The 23593-nt window shown below is 41.2% G+C and overlaps 1 protein-coding gene across 5 annotated transcripts in view; it reads right to left on the bottom strand.

Moving 5' to 3' along the window:
* Positions 1 to 23593, bottom strand: part of GREB1L (GREB1 like retinoic acid receptor coactivator) — a 729370-nt gene that overhangs the window by 33510 nt on the left and 672267 nt on the right. For all 5 annotated transcript variants that reach the window (XM_029591103.1, XM_029591107.1, XM_029591104.1 and 2 more), the window contains 4 exons: positions 17729 to 17894; positions 13643 to 13870; positions 4457 to 4598; positions 3183 to 3383 (listed from right to left, as the gene is read on the bottom strand). In XM_029591103.1, coding sequence (XP_029446963.1) covers positions 3183 to 3383; positions 4457 to 4598; positions 13643 to 13870; positions 17729 to 17894 — 737 coding nt within the window. The remainder of the gene's footprint in view (positions 1 to 3182; positions 3384 to 4456; positions 4599 to 13642; positions 13871 to 17728; positions 17895 to 23593) is intronic.

The raw sequence follows: 23593 nt of genomic DNA, 5'->3' as shown, positions 1-23593 counted from the left end.
AATGAAAATGCCGAGATTACGGACTGTTTTTGGATATGGGTATATGTTGATTTTTGAAGACAATATTTTCAGTAACATATGAAAGAAGGAACTGAGATAGGATCATAATTTCAGTTTTCAGGACATTTAAGGCAAGTTTGTTTTTCAAAAGCCAGTCATGAATGGTTGTAAGACATGATGTGATAAATTGTTCTGTGAGAAGTCAGTATCCTTGAGGGGGGGAAAAAATTGTATGTCATCTGCATACAATTTATAGTGTATCCCAAGGCCGCCAAGCAGCCGGCATAAAGGAGTCAGATAACATGTTGAAAAGGGCTGCTGATAATGCCAAACCTTGGGGTATACCAGAGGTCAGAAGGACCCAAGTTGAAATTTCTGACTCAGTTTTTACTTGTTGAGAATTACATGTTAAGTATGAAGTAAATCATGAAATCACAGAAGCATTAATACCGAGACAGTGCATCCTGGAGAGAGGGATACAATGAACGATGGTGTCAAAGGCAGATAAAATATCTAGGAAAATGAGTACAAAAGAAATTCCATAATTAAAACCCTGTCGAATGGTGGCAAAACTAAAGAGAAGGAGCATTTCAGTATTGTGAAATTTCCAGAACCCAAACTGGTACTGATCCAGAGAGAGGTTAGAATCGAGAAAAGTGGTAAGTTGTCGGAGTACTGCATTCTCTACTATTTTGGCCAAATATGATAGGGACATGATGGGACGATAATTCAAAACTAATGTTGGGTCAGCAGAAACCTTTATCAAGATTGGATGCAGCAATGCTCTTTTCAGTAAGTCAGGAAGAGAACCTGCATTCAGTGATGAATTTACAAATTTTGAGATGAAACTGGCTGATTCAACTTTGATAAGTTTTAACACAGCTGTTGTGCATGAATTAAGAGAGCTAATTTAATTAATTATATTAATGATGGAAATAATATCAGCCTCCAACATTGTTTCAAAACATCCCATGTCGTTCCCACTGATAATACATCATCAATTACAGAATTTGCAGAAGTTTGAAATGTTTGCCTGATAGTAATAACTTTTTCATTAAAGTAAATTGCAAAAGTGTCTGCTAGACTCTGTCTAGGAGCCGAAGGGGGAGTATTAGAGGCAGTTGAGATTGGGTTGAAAATCTGCTTGACAGAGTGAACAAGTTCTCTTGGATTATTAAAAGCATTGATAATTTGGAACAAAGATATACTTTTTTAGCAGAAGTGATAGCATCTTGATAATTGGAAAGAGAAAATTGGTAAATGGATAAGTTTAACAGGATAGGATATTGATGCCATCTCCTTTCAGACCTTCTCACATCTCTTTTCTTCTGTTGTAACAAACTATTAAACCATGTGGCAATGTCAGACCTCTTCCTAATGAAGACTTCCTTGGTGCTAAATTGTCAAGTGTTCAATGAATTGTCTTATAGGGTTAACAACTCATCAGGTGAATCACTATTTGAGCATTCCAGCTTTGGTATGAATTTGGAACATAGGTCATTTGTATTTATAAAGCCTCGCTTCAGGGAAGTAGATTGTGACAGCAGAGGCAGAGAATTTTGAGAAACAGAGATTAGTGAGAAAGAGATTAGGAGATGGTCACTCCATGGAACTTTGCTAGTGGAGACATCTCTATTACCAATGTCGGTGCTTTGCCTTCGCTCGATGCATCAGGTGGGAGGAACTAGAAAATTCTTTATCTCATCAGTGTCTATTAGTGCTCAATGTCAATGAAAGTCTATGCTTCCTTGATACCAATGCACAGCCAGCATTCAGTGCAGCTCCTGCGCCCTCAATAGTGATATCTCTGATGCCAGTGACTCAGACTTATCCATCCCATGAACTTCTCAAAAGAACATAATAAATGCCATGCTGGGTTAGACCAAGGTTCATTGAGCCTGGCATTCTGTCTTTGACAGTGACCAGTCCAGGTCACAACTATCCGTTAAGTCCCCAATAGTTAATCTATTTCTTGTATCTCACTCCTAGAGATAAGTGCAGACTTTCCCAAGTCTACCTGGCTAATAACTGTTTATGGATTCTCCATGAGCTCTGCACAGGTACAATGGCCTCTGGGAGTCATCCTTCCACATGTGGAGCATCCTGAGATGTCGTGGTCATGCCTGAGGGAAAGCACATATTTCTCATGGGGATTTATGAATGACATAATCCACCTGGGGCACTTTGACAAATCGTTGGTCCTCTTTTGTTCATGGACATCGGGTGAAAATAGCTGATGCAAAATCTAACAACTTGATTCTTGCAAAACAAACATGGTCTGACTGATGCTTCTTTGATGTACTGGTATCTGTTTCAATGTGGCTTTGGAAGAGAAATCTTAAAAAAGAACAAAAAGGCTAACTTGGGAGATAGAGCGTAAAAGATAACATATTGAACTGAGGTCTTACACAAAAAGAAAAAATGGCTGGAAGGCAGCAGAAAACTAAGGGGTTTTTACCTCAGTGGCTGTGTGACCAAATGGTTCTGCAGGAAAAAAAGAAACTGAGAGGGTCCCCACATTCACAGCTGCAACACGGCACAATCCACCACATGCTCAGATCATTTTCTGAAAGCTCTATAATTAGTGCAGTCAAGCTTCTGGACAGAGCTCTGTCCAATGCCATCCTTATCTGTGAAGACTAACATCTTGCTTGTCCTCAGAAAAAGAACATTCCAAATAATTCTTAAATACAGTAGTTTAAGGGTTTATAGGCTATCAATCTCTTCAAATTAAATGCTAATTACATTTTCATAAAGCATAGTTATGAATAAGTCTCATGTACTCAAGATTATGAGTGTCTCATACACATTATTTTACATTGCTTAATAACCAATTGTGGTCCCTGAAATACATATACAATAAATGAAGTGACCACTAGATGGATGTTTATTTATAGCTGTCCTCAACATAGTGGGGGCCATGATACAATAATCTTTTAGAGTAGTTTGGCAAAATCACTTGTCCCTGGCAATAGATTGCTATATAAAAATGATGGAAAGATTATATGGGAGGGCATGTGGAGAAAGAATCCTGGATAAGCAGCTTAAATCTCTGTAATCAGTTGAAAGTATCTGCATAATACTATTGCTTGCTAAAGTTTGGCCTACATCTACCCCTAGCTTTCTGAGCAGGCTTGTCTTTAAAGAAGTCAACTTAACTATAACATTTTTTTTTTTTTTACCTCTGGCCCAATATTCAAAAAGCAGTCAACAGCCAGCACAGGGTTTCTGAAGTTGCGAATAGCCTTTGGGAAGAGTTTATATGTGGCATGCTGAAGGAACTTCTCTAGGAGGAACTGAGCTGGAGCTGCCAGCAGCATGTGTTCACTGTCTGGAGCACAGACAAACTGAGCAGGTGGTATGGGTGCCAAACTCTCTGATACCTAAAATGAAGATGCATGAGGGGAAAAAAATTACTGAATAATCTAAAGAGCTCAGAAATAGAAACCAAAGGAGGCAGTAGAGGTATAGGAGCATAAAGCAGATGCAAACTTGCAGTTAAAAAATTCCAAATACACTGTGCAATGTAAAACCAGGATTGTGCTCTGCCACTGCTCTTTAATTTTGATGAGTTAGTTTAATGAGTTCTGTAGTAATGCCTTGTTACCATGTCACGCTGCTAGATGATTTACATTCATTTGCAGTTAATATGTTGCTACCCTAGAAGCAGTCCACTGAACTGCTGGTTCTCACCCTCCAAACTGAGGTCTCTGTGGGTAAGTACACGCACAGCTCAAGTCTTTCCACATTAAAGTAAAACCAAAAAAATCCCCCAAAACAATAACAGGTAATTTTTACCTTAACAGTCTCATCAACAGATGGCATTCACACCCTCCAACAAGCATCATAAGCCTTGTATTTTGGCTATCAGAGAGGTAAACAATAACCAACTTCCACCTCCCCCGATTTACAGAAGGCCCAACATAGTTCAACCAAAGGAATGCAAAACAGTATATTGCTGAAATCCTTGGAGAAATTCCAGCACAACTTTTTTTTTTGCCTGGGTGGAGGAGGGAGAAATCCCTGGATACCATTGGCCACATTTCTGCAAACAGTAAAGTGATGCTGCAAGCAGGAAAGGTTAGATGCATGCAAAGGTCCGTAATGCACTAACAGGAGGTTTGTAGGCCAATAAACCTTTGATAAATATGGCTGCCAAAGAGATATTAGAAAAGAAAATTGACTTTGAGTGTAGTTTTTGGTCTTTCCATGGGAAGCAGATTTTGGTTTACAGCTCAGCTCCCCAAGAGTCTTCGGAGTTGGAATTCATTGAGTCAGTATGCAACTCTTCTGATTTAAACTCTAGCATGAGGAAATGGGACATAGAGAGATGGACAGCAAACACAAAATATAAAATACTGTTTTTCATTCTCACAGGGATAATGAGATCAGTCAGACATGATGTCACTTATCTCCTGCCCATAAGGCCCTCTCTCTGAGCTTCACATAAACCTACCATAATTTTGGGCTTAATGACAAAGTCTTTTTGCCCTCCAACCTGGACATATTTCTTCATCAGACTGAAGTTGTTAAATCGGCAAATCAACAGACCGCTGCTGTTCGTTCTCAGATTAAAATCCACATCCTCACAAAAGTACCTAAGGATAAAACATTTGAAGACGGCAATGAAACAGTCCGTGGAGAAAAAATTCCAACACCCCCCCACCCCCCCGCCTCGATAATCAATGTTTGGAAGAAGTGTTGACTTTAGTGTTCATATGAAACCCTGTTCAGGATCCTGGACGCTTTTTTTTTTTTTTCACGTGCTGCAAAAACCTAAGAATCTGAAGCAGCAGAGAAGCAAGAAGGGTCAGAGAGCTGTGTTGTACAAAGGCCCAATAACCACCATGCTGAGGCAGCAGAGTGTTTAGCAGAGTCACAGATTGCACTCCTGGACCAAATACCTGCAGGTGTTCTGTATTCTTCTGCAGCATTTGAAAGTACTTTACCAACATCAAGTGCTAAGTCTGTTGATTGCTTAGTAACCCAGTCAAATGCAGTAGTAATGCTGTCATCATTAACTATATTTTCAACTTTGTATTTTGGATCTAACAGATTTGCAGCAGGTTGGCAACAGACATTTCTCAAAGGAGGATCACTCTCCTAACCACCTCACAATCAGAGTGCTTAAAGGGAATTTCAGAACTAGACAAAAATGCAAAACATTTGAAATTAAGATGATCAAACACTTTGAAACAAGCACAAAAGGACTAAAGGAAAATGGCTTTCTTACCCACTATCAGATATAGGCCACCTGAACTATAAGGTTTTACACTGGCAGCCCCTCCTTCTTTTCTCCGCCCCCCCCCAGTTTCCCTTTACTAAAATGTTATGGCATATGCCACCAACTTGTGGCCCAGCTGACTCTGTTCTATTTAAACCCAATGAAACTGCACTATTTTATCACTGACCTGATGAAGGGAGGGAGTTTAGCTCTTGAAATCCTGTCACCAATGTATTCAGTTAGGCCAATAAAAAGGTATCACCTACAACTTGTTTACACAGTGACCATAATACTTTGCTCAGGATGGAACTGTAATTATCTAATATTTTTTATTGCCTTACATCTTCATTAAACATAGTTTTTAGCAAGTATTTTGAGAAAGTAATGGGCAGGGAGTGCTAATATTTTAAAGCATTTCATACATAACTAACATTTCTGGTATCTGGAAAAAAAAATGTTTCAACATTTTTCAGGTTTTTTTTTTTTTTTTTCAGGCCTTCAAATCAGGAGCACATATTGTCCTCCACAAGTTCATCCTTGCTTACAGCAATTTGGATATGATGAGGTGTGCGCTCCTCCGGAGCCAGCCAGGGTAAGAGATGCATTTCCAGAAATTGCATGCTGGTTTGTCTTGATGCTTCCTTAAAAGGAAGACTTTAGAGCAGGAAGAAAGGTGGACAGAGAGATGGGGAGACAGCCAGCGGTTCTGCTAGGAAACCTCAGCCTAAGAAACATATACAAGCAGTGAGAGGGAGTTTTAACTCTCCAGTAAAACTACAAAAGTTACATGGCAGTAAAAGTCAATCAACTGAACACCATAACTCAACCATCTTGTTGTCTGCAATCAGCCAACATGGGTTTACTTGAGACACCTACAATAAAACTGGCTCATCTGGTAGACATCCAAGACCAGCGCTATGGAATTCTCTACCAGAAAAAAATCAGGCTAACATCAGATAAGGCTAGTTTTAAAAAGTTATTGAAAACCTTTCAGTTCAGGGAGGCATTTAATATTGATCACTGACATAATTTGTGGAGTGCAAGTCTCTAACAAGATTTTAGAATTCTCAGTCTGTTTTCTAAAGCATAATATGTTAACACGTTAGTTAAACCCTGAGCTATATTGTTTTGATCTTGTCTTTTCTGTTCAAATGTAAATTTTATGAACGTGCATTCTGTCACCTGCTTCGAACCTTGTAAAAGAAGGGATTATATAACTTTTAGAATAACTAAACTGAAACCTTGCACCCTTCAGTACCATAAAGAGACAACTCAGAATTCAAAGAAACTCCCCAAATAATGGGTGGTCATTTCCCCTTATTTATTTACAAATATTTGATATTCTATTTTTTTGCTAGGGATGGTCTCAAAGTCAAATTAAGGATTCACAAGTATATTAGTAGAATTAATGCCAGGACAGGGAAGCTTTTTTCTTTGTAATGAGCTGACTGAGGGAAGGCCTGGTTGAATAACCATGCCTTTGCTTTTCTTCCCAGGAAACAAGGTAACTTGGTTCCAGGTGGATGGGTAGTGGAACCTCTTTCCAGATCTTGGGGCATAAGCAACTGAAGGCCCTCTGTCTTCTGCAGTTCAGTTTGGCAGAGTTCAGGGAAGGGGAAGAGAGAAAAGACTTTTGTGAGAGTTGGAGCACCCTAGCAGGGATGTAGAAGGCAAGGAGACGGGAAAGGTACTCGGGGGACTGTTTGTTCACACATTTGAAGATGAAGCAGATGATTTTTTAATTGAATTCTGGCGTCAATTGGTAGCCTGTGTAGTCCACAAAGGATGCACCTTATGTGGCCCCTTACGATTCACACAAAAAATGAATAATCAAATTCTAGTGTCACTTCAGTAACAACGACACAAATTCCCTCCGCTACAGTGGCATCACCATAGGGGTGCAAAGGATGGCAAGTGCACCCTCCTAAAAATGGTTTGCCATCCCATTTTTGTCCTCCTTTTTTGACACTGCAGTGCTAGAACTAAACAGGATGAACAGTGTGCTTGCAAAAAGATAAGAGCTATGGCCAAAGAAGCAGTAAGAAAAGAGAAAGGAAGTATGGAGCTAGCCTATAAGCTGCACATGGTCAAGCCTTAGAGTGAGCCTTACTCCTCATATGGATTTCTTAGGTAACAGGAGCCCTATATAGAGGCAGGGAGAGAGGCTGCTGCAGGGCTTGAGCATATGCCAGCTCACAGACTGATCCCATGCCTACTTTCTCTTCTCTTACTGCTTCTTCAGTCGCACCACATCCTTTATGCAAGCGCAGTGTGGTTGCATGTCCTGGATCAGCGCTAAATCAGGTGAAGTTAGAGGACCAGGAATGGGGCCAAAAGAAGATGCTGGGCAGGTTGTGCGGGAGAGAAAGGACAGAAGGGTAGGAGAGAGAGAGTGAAATGTGATGCTGAGAAGGAGTTTGTTAAGTAGAGAAGGGAGAAACTGGGAGGAGGGAAGGAGAAGAGAGGGGGATACTGGGCAGGAAGTGGGGAAGAGCGTGATGGGAGGTGGTAGGCAGGGATGGGGAAAGAGTGATGGATGATACTGGGAAGGGGAAGACAGGGTGAGATGCTGAGAAAGGGAGAAAGAGAATGAAGACGATGAGCAAGGGATGAGGTAGAAAGAGGGGATGTAGGGTAGGGAAAAAGATCAATGCCAGAGACAGATGTAGGGGAGAAAGTGAAGACAGGAGAAAAGAAGAAACAGAAAATGGACAAGAAACCCTGGAAAGGAGTTAGAAGACATAATGGAAGATGCTGTAAAGTGGGTCAGAGTGATGGGAGATGATGAGGAGGGGAGGAGAAGAAAGTAAAGGTGGATACTGGGAAGAGGGGAGAAAGCTGTACAAGATATTGAGCAGGGGATTGTTGAGAAGAAAGAGGAGATGCTGGAGGAGTAAGACAGGGAGATTCTGTCTTGGAGGGGCACAAAGAAGGGGAATACTGGCAGAGGGTGGAGAAGAGTGATGAGAGGAGGTGGTAGGAGGTAGGTAAAAAGTAATGGGAGATGCTGGACAAGAGAGATAGGGAGGGATACTGGCTGGAGGAAAGAGAGAAGGAGGATGCTGAGTAGTGAGGGAAAGAGACAGAGATGCAGGGCAGAGGGAAAATGTCAATGTCAGAGACAGATGAAGGGGAAGAAGTAAAAAAGATAGGAAGAAGAAACAGAAAATAGACAGAAGACCCTGGAAAAGGAGTTAGAAGATGACAGACAAGAGGAAAACCAAGAACAAGAGACCAGAACCAAAGTGATTAAAAAAATAAAATGTACAGACAACAAAGGTGATTGGAATATGCCAGCTTTGGCAATATACATTTCTTATATTTTTATACTTTGCTCAGAACAAATACATCTATATTTGTATTTCTTCAGCCTTACACTGCATGTACCGACTGGCTTCTTGGGGGTCACATTTCATTTTTTTGTCTGCACATTTTAAGTTTGTGATCACTCATTCTGTATTTGCTTAGGTTCTGTCGGTGTTCTTCATGTGCGACCAAAGGAAGGGATTCTGCTAGCATGTAGTTTTTGTGTAGGGACATGTAGCAATCCAGCTCAATCTGGTTTCCCAGTAGGAGGTATATTTATGTTCTAGGCCTGGTATATTATTTGCAGTGCTGCCTTTCCATAGGTAGGGTGGTTGTTATTTGAGTACTGGGAGCTAGTTCTGTTTTGGTATGGTAGGTTTGCTATGTGTGTGCTGAGTATTTTTGTTTTATTTTTTAGAATCTTGTATTTCACAATGGTAGTGGAGGGAGCTTGTGTTAAGAACATAAGAACATAAGAAATTGCCATGCTGGGTCAGACCAAGGGTCCATCAAGCCCAGCATCCTGTATCCCACAGAGGCCAAACCAGGCCACAAGAACCTGGCAATTATCCAAACACTAAGAAGATCCCATGTTACTGATGAAATTAATAGCAGTGGCTATTTCCTAAGTAAACTTGACTAATAGCCGTTAATGGACTTCTCCTCCAAGAACTTATCCAAACCTTTTTTGAACCCAGCTACACTAACTGCACTAACCACATCCTCTGGCAACAAATTCCAGAGCTTTATTGTGCATTGAGTGAAAAAGAATTTTCTCCGATTAGTCTTAAATGTGCTACTTGCTAACTTCATGGAATGCCCCCTAGTCCTTCTATTATTCGAAAGTGTAAATAACCGAGTCACATCTACTCGTTCAAGATCTCTCATGATCTTAAAGACCTCTATCATATCCCCCCTCAGCCGTCTCTTCTCCAAGCTGAACAGCCCTAACCTCTTCAGCCTTTCCTCATAGGGGAGCTGTTCCATCCCCTTTATCATTTTGGTCGCCCTTCTCTGTACCTTCTCCATCGCAACTATATCTTTTTTGAGATGCGGCGACCAGAATTGTACACAGTATTCAAGGTGTGGTCTCACCATGTTGTTACTGAGGACACCAATATTTGACAATAACACAATATTTTGTTGTACTGTGAGCTGCAAGCGGAAAGTCCTAGTTCTGAACTGTATTCATTGATGGATGACGGAGGAGACAGAAGAGTTTTTGCTTCTACTGGGTTTTTGTTTACAGAACTGGAGGTGTAGAGTTTATACTGGGATTCTTTTCCACCTCAGACTTTACTACTATTTAGGAAAATTGGCTGAATGATGTTCTCAAATAATTTTAATGGTAGTTTCACTGAGAGGTTGAAACTGGCCAGGGGTTTCTTTACTGCATAGAAAGTTCTTAGTACTTTTACTTGTAGTATCTTTATAGTCAATTCAGGGATGGAAAAATGCTCCTGCCTAAAGCTGTCTGCATGTTGTATCTCTTTATCCTACAGTTTACAGGGATCATGAAGAAGAGCATCATATTGACAGCTTGCCTGTGCTCCAAAATCTTATGTTGTGGCCTTAGCAACATACATAGAAACGTCACAGAAGGGTGCACACCAGAGCTGCATGCAGCAAAATCAACTGGCCATGCCATAGGAGCGTGCGCGATGTGAGGAAATGTTACTTGGGCTTGCCCTCCTTTATATTTAATTTTCCACCCTCACCCATTGCTCCCCTAAATACTTCTGTATAGAAATGCCACTGCTCATTACCAGGCATTTTGTGAAATAATAAAATGTCCAGCAAAAAAAAAAAAAAAGCACGCGCTGTACTTATCTAGAAATCCTGTCATGCAAAAATTCAACAATTTCTAGGACCTGAACAGCAAAATTCCTACTTATAAAAAGACAGCAGTGCAAATATTACATTGGACTCTAGAATACCAATACACCTGCTGTTGGGAGGCACAGACTGGAAAATAAAACAAGCTGGACTTTTATTGATCCCTAAAGGGAACTTAAACACTACGAGGTTCATATTCAGCTGCTGTGCGGCTCGGCAATTTAGCTGGATATACTTATCTGGTTAACTTAGTCTATATATATTCATTGGTGTAACTGCTCCGCTGAAAATATCCAGCTAACTTTAGGATAAGTGCATGAGCTGACAAGATTTAGCCAGATAAGTTATCTATCCAGCTAACTCAACTCCCCCTATGCCTCCAACTTATCCGGCCAAATTTTAGCCGAGAAAAAAGTTGGGACACTCCAAAACATTTACCCTTTTGTGTGCTTCAGGTTATTGTCCTGCAGAAAGGTGACCTTCAGTTCTAGTTTCTGCTTTCTTCCAGAGGGCAGCAGGTTTTTTTCAAGGTCTTTTCTGTACTTTTCTATTTTCATTGTCTCTTCTATCCTGACAATTGTCCCTGCCCATGCCAGTGAGAAACATCCCTATAGCATGATGCTGCTACTGCCATGCTGAACAGTAGGGATGATATTCTCTGGGTAATGTGCCATGTTGGGTTTGCACCAAATGTAATGCCTTGCACTCAGGTGAAGAAGTTCTATCTTAGTTTCATCAGATCACAAAAACCTTTTTCCATATGACTACAGCATCCCCTGAGTCTTCCTTTGCATACTTCAAAGGGGATTCAAGATGGGCCCTCTTGGGTAATGGCTTCTTTCTTGCCACCCTACTAGACAAGCCAGATTTATGTAGTGCTTGGGATATTGTTGTCACATGGACACTTTGATCAGTCTTTACCATGGAAGCTTTTAGCTCTTTCAAAGTTGCTATTGGCCTCTTAGTTAACTCACTTGCATGTCTTTCTTACTCAATCATCCAGCTGGAGGAACGGCCTGATATAGGCAGGGCCTTGGTGGTGCTGTATACGTTCCACTTAATAATCATCTTGACCATGCTCCTCTGAGAGATTATTCAAGGACTTTGCAATTCTTTTAAACCTATCCCCAGATCTGTGCCTTTCCACAAAATTTGATAGCTCTTTGGTACTCATCATTGGATCTTTGCTTTGAGATGCACTACCCAGCAAAGAGAACCAATAGGAACTGCTACATTTATCTGTCATCATGTGAATCAGTACAACTTAATACAGATGGGCCAAGTCACTTGGTTTGTGCTTTTGAAAGTGACTGGTTACACCAGAGCTTTAAATTTGCTAAAGAAGTACAAGGGAGGTGGACACTTATCCTACTAAGCTTTTCCATTATTCTATTTCTACTTCATTTTCTAAGGAATTATGGAATATATTTTTCATTTGGCAAATGTGGGATAGGATGTGTGAATACATGGAAGAAACATTAGTTTAATACATTTAACTTCCAGGCTATAAGGCAACAAAAGGAGAACATTTTGTAAGGGGTGTAGAATTTTATAGCCATTGTATTTATGTTCTTGAATCTCATTTCAAATGGCCTATAGTGTAGACTTTGAACCATTTTAGTAGTCCTTCTTTATTTTCTTTTAGAGATAAGGCCTCTAAAACTGGACATAATATTCCAAATGTTGTCTCACTGCAGTCGGACCAGACCCACGTCACAGAAATAAAGAAATGTGAAGGATCAAGGTCCTCAGCCAAAATGGAGCTAAGTAATTGGCTACACAAAAAAAAAAAAAAAAAAAAATTAAGTGGGTCAGGATCACCGAAAAGGGGAGCCAGTACAGCATAAGATATTGAAACTTTTTAAAAGAAAAAAGAGAAATTTAAAAAAGAAAAAATATAAACATAAATAAATTTGAAGATTAAAATTAAATATGGTATGCACTAACAAAAAGATAACCTTACAGTGGTTCTCATAAGGTTAAGTGCTACCGCACATAAACACATTCACTAGGAAATTCCCCCATGAGTGGTTTGTTGTTTATTGAATAGTAGAGGGGATTTGAATTGGTCTAGTGTTAAGAACATAAGAACATAAGAAAATGCCATACTGGGTCAGACCAAGGGTCCATCAAGCCCCCATCCTGTTTCCAACAGTGGCCAATCCAGGCCATAAGAACCTGGCAAGTACCCAAAAACTAAGTCTATTCCATGTAACCATTGCTAATGGCAGTGGCTATTCTCTAAGTGAACTTAATAGCAGGTAATGGACTTCTCCTCCAAGAACTTATCCAATCCTTTTTTAAACACAGCTATACTAACTGCATGAACCACATTCTCTGGCAACAAATTCCAGAGTTTAATTGTGCGTTGAGTAAAAAAGAACTTTCTCCGATTAGTTTTAAATGTGCCCCATGCTAACTTCATGGAGTGTCCCCTAGTCTTTCTACTATCCGAAAGAGTAAATAACCGATTCACATCTACCCGTTCTAGACCTCTCATGATTTTAAACACCTCTATCATATCCCCCCTCAGTAGTCTCTTCTCCAAGCTGAAAAGTCCTAACCTCTTTAGTCTTTCCTCATAGGGGAGTTGTTCCATTCCCCTTATCATTTTGGTAGTTGTGATATCACAATTAATTTGGACAAAAATATAATTGCCTCTTTTTTCCTTCCTGAAAAAAGGAAGTTATGGCTTTGTATGGATTTATCTAATCATAGGACTCATTACTCCTTGTCAGCAACAATAATCAAATCTGCCTTTGCCTTATGCATTATTAAGTCCATCATTTTATTACTCAGATTATGTGCATTTCTACACATAGCCTTCCAGATATTGCTCCTTCCCTTGTCTTCCTTCTGAATAGCATTATATCTACCCACCCTACACTTCATAGGTAGCTTTGAGGGATTCATACTTTTTCCAGTTTCACCATTTACCACACTTGTTTGCTAGGTGCGACAACATGATTTAGCCCTTGTAAGGCTGGCCCTGGCTACAGAACATACACATAAAATTCGTTTTAAACCCCCACCTAAAGAATAGTTGGGTAAAGATGATGCTTGAACAAGATATTTCAAGATGCAAGTTTTTGGGACAACTAAGGTCCCTCACAAAGCAGCAATGGTATCATTTCTACCCAGTTACTTTAGGTTTTTTTGTTTTTTTTTAACAAACTGTATTTTTGGAAAGCTATCATTGTTCTCTTTCTACTTTCAAATACACATATAAAAGTTGTTTGGTTTTTTTTAAATACTACTTATCTGCATTTTGCCTACCTGTTTAGATCATACTGTACATTCTGGGTCAGGTCTATGTTGAGCACTGTTATGTCATGCACATGACATCTGGAAAAGGGAGGCACGGGTCTCCGGGAATTCAACGTACTGTTCCACTTCTGAATACCGAGAATTGCATAATGAATGATTTTTGGTGTGGCTTCAATATGTTGTAGAACATATTTTAATGAAACATTTTTACTGGTAACTACTGGCTCCTTGGACTGGCTGGTAAAGAAAAAATACAAAATATAATTAAGTGATGCATTCATTTGTTAAATTTATATGGTGCCCTCATCCAGAGCACCTCACAACCATTTACAATGCAAGAACAGCAGTGCAAATAAGATGGAGATGAACCGCTATTAAAGGATGGACCATTTGAGAAGGTTCAAGGAAACGCATTGCAATTGGATTGTGAAAAAGACTCTCATAAAGCACACAGCATTATTTAAAAACCATTAAATAAAGTTTGTATAAAAAATGTTACTTTTCAATGAAAAACGCAGCATGACATTCTTGTGAGGAATACACTGCTACCCTCTGATGGCTTATGCACACAAATGGGGTAAAGCTTTATACATCTGTACCTTTGGAGCACATACTATTAGGAAACTGAAGCCAACATTCCCAGTGGACTGCATTGATTTAAATCATCATGATTTAAATCACCAAGTTACTTTGCTGCTGAGAAACAGAAATTGAAAGCCCAGAACTTTCCAGAAGCAAGAGCTAGTAGTTATTGAGTAGTGCTGGATAGACTAGAGTCATTTTCATGAGTTGAAAACTGAAATGAATGCCCATATTTGACTGGTACTGAATGTGCATGAGTGTGAAAGAGTCATTAATATATTAACTTATAAGACTGTAAATTTAGGTTATATGATTTCATTTATATTCCACTTTTCGGCACTTTTTCTAAAGGTAGGCCTTAGATTGGATACAGTAAGAAGGCACTGAACACATATGTAATGGATACATATAGATATTATAACAATGAGTTAGATTTCTAGCAAATATAAACAAAAAATGTGTACATTAGGTAGGAATAAGGAGTGGGTGTATTGGTTATAAATTGCATATACAGAGTTAAATATCAGCAGAGGTAGCCCAGACGCGGGTGAACTTTGTGGAATTCAGGTCAGGGAGATTTCCAGTGGACTAGGATGAGTCTCTGTTGTGGAGTCTAAGTAGCAGGTTTCCCTTTGCAGATTTAGAGGTAACATTTTAGGACACAGCTGCTGAATGTGTGATGTCTTGTACATGTTAGTTTACTAAAGCCAATGGTGGGGAGAATAGAAGGGCTTGTTGAGAGGATCAAAGTTCCCTTGTAAGGGTATATGAAATTAGAAGTTGGGAAAGATATTTAGGGGCTAGCTGGTTCTCATATTTGTAGACAAAGCAGACTTTTAAGCTTTATCTTGCTCTCAGGGGTAGATTTTATAAATTTACGCGCGCGCGTACTTTTGTTCGTGCACCAGGCACGAACAAAAGTACGCTGGATTTTATAAGATATGCACGTAGCCGTGCATATCTTATAAAATCCGGGGTCGGCGCGTGGGAGTCATTGGTGAAGAATCAATATTCAAAATGATTTTAATGGGCTTATGGGTACTCATGTGAACAGCTGAGAAAGGAGAGAGAGAACAGAAGAGGAAGAAATACCCCTTACAGAGAGTATACAGGACTAACCATAGGAAATCATTTTGTACCTAAGCCAGCAGTTAGAACACCCTTCCACCCGACCTGGGTCATGGCTGGGGTCATGGCTGGAATAACCTTGTCACCTCAAAGTATATAGAGCAGTTCCTGGCAGTGTTTCTCAGGAAAACTCATCAATTATCAGGCCTGAATTTGTAATAGGCACAAATCTAGGGTAGCAAACAGTATCAGAGGGCTGCAGCTATTGCTGCTTCGCAGTTGCTCATTTTGCCTCTGATGACAACAAGAAAAGCCCTGAACATCCTTCCCGCGACAATCTCTGCAGGCCTTGCTCTGTGGAAGTGGCCATTTTCAGCATACCACATGGCCAAAACTTCCCACATGCATGAGAAGGCCTTTCCTCCCTGCTGCCAAATTGCAGCGTTGTCCAGAGCCTGCTCTGCAGGAAGGCTCACTACAGTACTTCCTCTCCTGTCTGGCACAAAGGCTGCTGCTGCTGAGCCTCTTTTGGGGTTTCTCTTTTTTTTTTTTTTTTAAGATCTTAAAGGGATCATATTTCCCCACTAACAAAACCCCAGGTGTCTTCTAGTTAGAGATGAACCTTATATGGAAAGGAGGAGAGGCCAGGGCATAAAGGAGTGAGCACCAATGGCTATCACAACCCTTCTCAGAGAAAGGGTACCTGAGGCCTCCGGAACAGCCCCCGGGTCGGGTGATGGCGCACCAGCAGCCCTCTGGCAAGCGTAACTTTCTCGACAAAGGTAGGGGGGGTGTAGATAGGGCTGGGGAGGGTGGGTTAGTTAGGGGAAGGAAGGGGAAGATGGGAGGAGGCCGAAGGAAAGTTCCCTCCAAGGCCGCTCCAATTTTGGAGCGACCTCGGAGGGAACAGGCAGCGTGCGCAGGGCTCGGCACACGCAAGTTGCACAAATGTGCACCCCTTTGCGCGCGCCGACCCCGGATTTTATAAGATAAAATCTGGCATTCTTTTGTTTGCGCCTGGTGCGTGAACAAAAGTACGCGCGGGCGCACTTTTAGAAAATATACCCCTAATTGTAAGAGCGAAGGCGTAATCTATGCTGCCAGGTAACAAATGGTATATTGGCAAAACTATAAGACCACTACATAAAAGATTAGTGGAACACAGAAGTGCAATCAAAAGAAAGGCAGAAGGCAAACCACTAGTTGAACATTCCATGTTAGCTTACCATAATTTTGAAGATTATAAATTTTGCGTAATATGTAAACCAAAATTATCATGGTGAGGAGGTGACTTAGATCAGTTATTATTAAGAACAGAGCAGAAGCTCATTTTTAAATTTAATACGATGTCTCCAGCTCGTCTGAACCAAGACATTCGGGTGGATTTTAAATGCCCTGCTCGCGTAAATCCGCCTGGATTTACGCGAGCAGGGCCCTCGCGTGCCGGCGCGCCTATTTTGCATAGGCCGCCGGCGCCTGCAGAGCCCCGGGACGCGCGTAAGTCCCGGGTTTTTTTTTAAGGGGGCGTGTCGGGGGCGGGGCGTTTCGGGGGTGGGACCGGGGGTGTGGTCGAGGCCTCCGGACCAGCCCCCGGGTCGGATGACGGCGCGCCAGCAGTCTGCTGGCGTGCGTAGATTTACGTCTGTTTCTAGCAGGCGTAAATCGAGGGACAAAGGTAAGGGGGGGTTTAGATAGAGCCGGGGGGGGTGGGTTAGGTAGGGGAAGGGAGGGGAAGGTGAGGGGAGGGCGAAAGAAAGTTCCCTCCGAGGCCGCTCCAATTTCAACTCGACTTCCTGCACAGCTAATGCTATTTGGAGACCTCTTGTCACGCACTGGCCAAGTCCAACTAAGAGTAGTAACTGGGCGACAAGTCCTAATCTATAGAGCCCTAGAGCGTGACTGTGTATAAATCGTATGACATTTGGGGTCTGTACAGACACATTATGGAAGTTAAAGAGTGGTCCAAGGGATGTACTAGCACCACTGATCCTGAGTCAATCCCTACAGTGGTATCACCTCAGCCAGGAGACCTCAATATATGAACTTATTATTCAAATAGACAGAGTTTGAAAATTAATATAATGCTGCCAGAAAATGCTTGATAGTTCAAATAAGTAAAAACAAGTGATTTTGGGCTTATGTTTAATTTGTTTTTTCCATTAATGTTAATACATACATTGCAAAGTTTGACATGAGGTACACATTGCACACATACAGACATTATTTTTTCCTGTTTAATCCCCTTCCAACTCCTGAAACCTGAAATCCCAACGTACAACCTATAACTAGCAGCCCATGTGCTTACATCACCTTTAAAACTAGAGAGGAGTGGACCTACCTCAAGTCCTTTAAATCTTCGTGCGCTCACCAGTTTTCTCCTATATGGGTTTTAAACTCTTTTTTCAACAACAATTAAAGGATCAACCAAATAATTCTTCCATTTACCTTGATTGTTCTAGGATGCTGTGAATGTTCCATAAAACACAAGAGTCATCCATGATAACAATGAAGGGCCAGACACATTGGCGTTTGACACCCAATTCCTCTAAACGGTTTCTCTCCAGCTCTAAATTGTGGTAGGATAGCTCTTTTATAAGAAATCTTGCAGCTCCTGCGAACATATATACCAACCTGTCATCATTTGAATCTCAAAGTTAATTCAAAACTTTACTACAGAGTGACTTTCTTCCTATACAATTCACACCAAAGTATGTCTTACAAAAACAAAATAACTAGTAATGCTGAGGGTATTAACAGAGCAAAAAGATTTGCATGTATTCTTATATGACATTACTGAAAGAACCAAAGAAAAAAAAATCACAACAAAATATTTAAACCAAGTGGTGATATCAGAGACTGTAGACATTATTTAGCTGCATAAATATAGCTTATATGGCTAAGTAGTGACTCCTGAAAATGTGCCTACGTTCAGTGGCCACTGCTCAGCTAAATAAATCACTTATGCTGCTAAAAAGTTAGCATAAATACTACTTAATACAAAGACCCAATGTAAATAGCAGGAAATCAAAAATCAAAAAGGAAACAGACGTGCTATGTGAGAGAATTCTGGAGGTGATCTGAAGGTGCCGTCCTATAAATTCACAGTGAGTATCTCCGGATCCATAAAGTATGGATGAACAGGTTTGGTGCTTCTACCTTAAGCAATTTATTCTTCTCATATAATGTTTCACACAAATCTTTTGCAGTCTTTATGAGTGGCAATGTTGCCACCGCTTTAAACTCCCTCAACAAGGAATAACGGGGGTTCTTTTCAAGCGCACCTCAGTGCAGTTTCCCACGCATCATTCTTGATTGATATATTGAAGAGCAGCGGCCCGCTGCCGTGTCACGCAGCAAGTATGTATCCATCTCCACTCTGTGTTACCGACTGTTAAGTGATTTTCAATAACTAAGGGAATTCTCTCACTACTTGATTTTGTTGCACAGATTTACAGTCACCTTGGTCACGCTATAGAGCAGCTCTGGCTGCCGGATACCCTGGCAGTTTCAAGCCCGTGAAGAAGGAGCTTTTTGCTCCGAAACATCTGGATGTCGGCTATATAATTTTCGCCAGAGTCTAAACACATCCATCTGACTTCATCACAAGATAAGTGGCATATTGTGACATATGAAATTCAAGTAAGTGCAAATCAACAAGCTCAATAACCGCTATTGGTGCGACAAAAATTAAGCACAATGATCAAGGTACCTAATGATTTTTAAAGCCTTGCACTTTTTGGCTTATAGACACGATAGCTACAATTATACAGCTACGTATGAAGGTACATTCTTGATCACCTCCAGAATTCTCTCACATAGCACGTCTGTTTCCTTTTTGCTAAAAAGTTAGCTGCATAAGTTGTGACCATGAAGTGGGAAGACTGGCGCCAGTGGTGTCAATGCCGGCCTCAATGCTCTTGATGCTCTGACACTCAGGTTTTGCGTCGCCTTTTCCATGGACTGCCTAATCCATTTTTCCAACTCCTCGTTGAAGACTGCCAACATCGACTGGGAGGCAGGAGGAAAGGCCAGATTTTTTTTGAAACAGGAAGGAGGTTCGATAACTGATACCAGGAAGACTGGAGACTGTTGTGAGTACCCGGTGTGTCTAGAGGATGAGCTCTGCTCAACACAGAGCTACTTAGGGCGAACCACCTCCTGCAATCAGCATCGGGCATTAATGGAGACCGATGCTGATGCTTTTTCAGCTTCTCTCAATGCTTGGCATGGAACTTCCCGATGCTGAAGATCAAAAGATGGAACCCGATGCCTTTTTCAATCTGGAGGACTTTGATGATGGTCCATCTCCTGGTTCCCTACCAGCTATCGACATTCAGGGAACCAATGAATCAGTGAATAGGATAAAGGATAGGTTGAGGAGGATATTAGAGTGATTTGAATCCCAGAAACTATTGGTGAATGTAGGGAAAACTGAATGGGAGGAGAGGATATCCCAAGTGAACATTAGGTTTGAATATAGGGGGCAAGATCATTGAAAAAAAGTCAAAGGTGAGGAACTTAGGGGTATTGTTAGATGAGTCTTTTAGTATGGATGCCCATATATGGTGGTCCAAAGGGTCTGTTTTAGACTTAGTCAGTTGAGGAGGTTACGTTTATTTTTAGATGTTCCAGCTTTTAGAATGATGGTTCAGACACCGATATGCCCGCTATTTGACTACTGTAACATGTTGGCGAGTCTTCCCAAAAAAAGTATTCAGTGCCTGCAAGTGGTTCTTTACTTTTCCCACCGTTCCATCTTTCAACATCTTTTATTGCCTTGCACCCTCCTCATTGTCTTAATCTTCCATCTCCCCCATTCCACCTCTCTGTCTTTTACCCTCACTGTCCTTCCCAGTCATCCATCTCCTCCCTTTTTACCTTCCTTCCAAATCTTCTCATTCCCTCCTCTGTATCTCATTTCTTTATCAGCTTATTTCCCTTTCTTCTCTTCCACCCACTCCCTTGTTCCCCATTTCTAACTTCTGTACTCATCCCCTACCCATTTTCATTTCTCTCTTTCTTTCACCCCTTCTCAGCATCCCCCATTTCTATTCTCCTCATCCCTCCTCAGAGCCGTCCCTTTCTTCTCTCACCCCATCCACAGCCCCCAGTACCTTTACATTGCCTTTCACCCCTCAAGGCCCTTTACACCATCTCTCAACTCCTTATTCCCATCTTGCTCTCTATACTCATACTCTTTCCCAATCATTGAGTTCCTGTTGTCCCACTCCCACCAATTCCCAAATGTCTGCTTTCCTAATTCCCTACACATCTGAATCTCTGCTCCCTCCAGTAATGAGTTATCTCTCTCCCATGTCTTCATTCTTCTTCTGCACCAATCTCTGAGTCTCTACTACATCCTTTCTAAGCTTTAAAATAGCTCTTCCTGTTACCCAGAACCTCTCTCTATCCCTTCATTTCTCTCATTTCCCCTCTCTTCTCTCTCATCCTTGGCTAACAAAACAGGAGGTGGAACTAGTAGCCCGGTTTACCTAACTGGCTTTTCCTGTCCTCAGTATATGTAATGCGGTTTAGATTAGTGTTTAGACTCATGCAGGAACATAAGAAATTTCCATACCGGGTCAGACCAAGGGTCCATCAAGCCCAGCATCCTGTTTCCAACAGAGGCCAATCCAGGCTACAAGTACCTGGCAAGTACCCAAATACTAAGTAGATCCCATGCTACTGATGCCAAATACTGATGCCAAATACTGATGCCAAATACTAAGTAGATCCCATGCTACTGATGCCAGTAATAGAAGGCTACTTCCTGTCAACTTGATTAATAGCAGATAATGGACTTCTCCTCCAAGAACTTATCCAAACCTTTTTTAAACCCAGCTACACTAACTGCACTAACCACATCCTCTGGCAACAAATTCCAGAGCTTAACTGTGTGTTGAGTGAAAAAGAATTTTCTCCGATTAGTTTTAAATGTGCTATTTGCTACTAGCTTCATGGAGTGCTCCCTAGTCCTTCTATCATCTGAAAGAGTAAATAACCGATTCACATTTATCCGTTGTAGAACTCTCAAGATTTTCAAGGCCTCTATCATATATCCCCCCACAGCCATCTCTTCTCCAAGCTGAACAGCCCTAAACCCTTTAGCCTTTCCTCATAGGGGAGCTGTTCCAATCCCTTTATCATTTTGGTCACCCATCTCCGTACCTTCTCCAGTGCAATTATATATTTTTTGAGATGTGGCGACCAGAATTGTACACAGTATTCAAGGTGCGGTCTCACCATGGAGCGATACAGAGTCATTATGACATTTTCAATTTTAGAAGAGAAGCCAGGAGCAGGAGAGGCATGTTACAAGCACTGGGCCACAGGTACCGCTCTCCTACCAGGATGCGGGGAGGGGTGGGGAGTGGAGAAAGAGTTTGGTAGAGCAGGCCACATTGAAGGAGTGGGGGGCACTGCTCTTTCACCCTGATGAGCTACATTGGGAGGTGGGGTGGCTGTGGCTCCTCCTCTTCAGTGAAGGGAGTAGAATGGGACTGGAGGCAGCAAATATTTTGCCCCATATGCTGCCCCCAGAGTTTTCTGCCCTAGGTACGGGCTTAGCTTGCCTATTAATAAATCCAGATCTGCCAAGAAAGGAGAATTCCGACCAACTGGAAGCCAGAAGGAGCAAAAGAAAACTGCCAAGCTATCAAAAAACAAAACAAAACCAAAAACAACTACAGTATATTTAGATAAATATTGCCAAATCTAAGGAATTAGAATTAATGCTAGTCAGTCCTTTGCACTTGCTTCTTTAACTTACGGCTACAACCAGGGATTTGTCACCTTCGGTAGATATACCTCATACAAGGCAGATTGCAGGGCAAACACTTACAGCTTCATCTCTGCTCAAAATAGATTCCATGCTCATATTCAAAACTACATTTATAGCAAATGTCACTTCTACAGGATGGTATCCCTTTTGACTAGCCTCAGGATGACTAAGTGTGCTTGAGAAACCTTGATGAAACTTTGAGAAATACATCTCCTTTTCTTTAAATATCCTAGGGACATAAAAGCAGATATCAGGGCAATACCATTCTATATCAATTAACAATGATTTTTCTGCCTTTCTTTTGCAAGTTCAGAGGATGAGAGGCCTTTTTTTCCCCTCAATATCTTTTATTGAGGCATGAACAATACAATCCGAACCAGTTTAAATGACAACAAAAAGGAACCTCAAAACATTTTCCTGATTTTAGTTGAACCCCCAGCCATCCCCCCCCCCCGAATCCCCCCTCCTTACAGAGAACCTCAGAGAGAAGAAAATAAAAGAATCTGGCACAGTCAAACAACATACATGTTCATAAAACCCATCTGAATATGCCACTCCCAGAAGTCAATACATTTACGCCCAAACCCCGACAATGAGAAAAATGAAAGGAAAATCAGTCATTCAGATCCGATATCCCAGACAATGGAGCCAAATCTTGGATAGATCGTGAGAGGGTTCGGTAATAACCCTCCCATATTTCATGAAAAAGGCGTTTCTTGCATGGACCAAATCGCTTATACATGGACCCATATTCTAGTTGATATAGCTCTGTCATTAGAGTGGCCTTTAACGCTTGTGAAGGGGGCTTGGTGTCTATCCATCGCAGCATAATACATTTTTTGGCAATCAAACAAGCTTTAGACATAAACCCCACATTGTCAACATTGAGAATTAAGTCCCCAGCATCATTATTCAGAATACAAAAAGAACATGACCTTTGTATATTGTTGTGAAAAATGTTTGATAACTGACAACGAATAGCTTCCCAGAACAGTTGAATAGGCAAGCATTCCCAAAGACAGTGCATTAATGAAGTTGGGGTCAGGCCACATTTGAGACAAGCGTCTGACGAAATGAGCCTCATCTTATAGGCCCGTGCAGGCGAAATGACAAAGCGATGGAATATCCGCTGCTGCAATTCCCGTAATCCTACGTTGTTAGTGATCTTGTATATGGAGAGGTAGCAATATTTGAGCATATTCTCCTCCAACTCCTCCGCGCAGTCATGTGACCATTTTGGAAGTAGATTCGTAAAAACAGAGTATTTGTGTACAGATTAATAGTATTTGTGTACAGATTAATAAAAGGCATATAAACATGACAACGATCCCTTCTTTGCCCGAAAGCATTCAAAAAGATCGTCTTGAATGGAGTTATCAGTATCCCCCTCTATACCTTTCAACAAAATCTGCACCTTGGCTCGGATGTACCCATAAAGTAAAAAATGATGTGGTTGCATGCCTAACCTCTCCTGACATTGAGCAAAGGTCCATAACTGTCCAGTTTTTGGGTCAAGAAGCTCCCTAAGA

This window comes from Rhinatrema bivittatum, chromosome 2 (genome assembly GCF_901001135.1).
Source record: "Rhinatrema bivittatum chromosome 2, aRhiBiv1.1, whole genome shotgun sequence".
In the NCBI taxonomy this organism is placed as follows: Eukaryota; Metazoa; Chordata; class Amphibia; order Gymnophiona; family Rhinatrematidae; genus Rhinatrema; species Rhinatrema bivittatum.
This window is presented reverse-complemented; position numbering and strand designations above follow the sequence as displayed.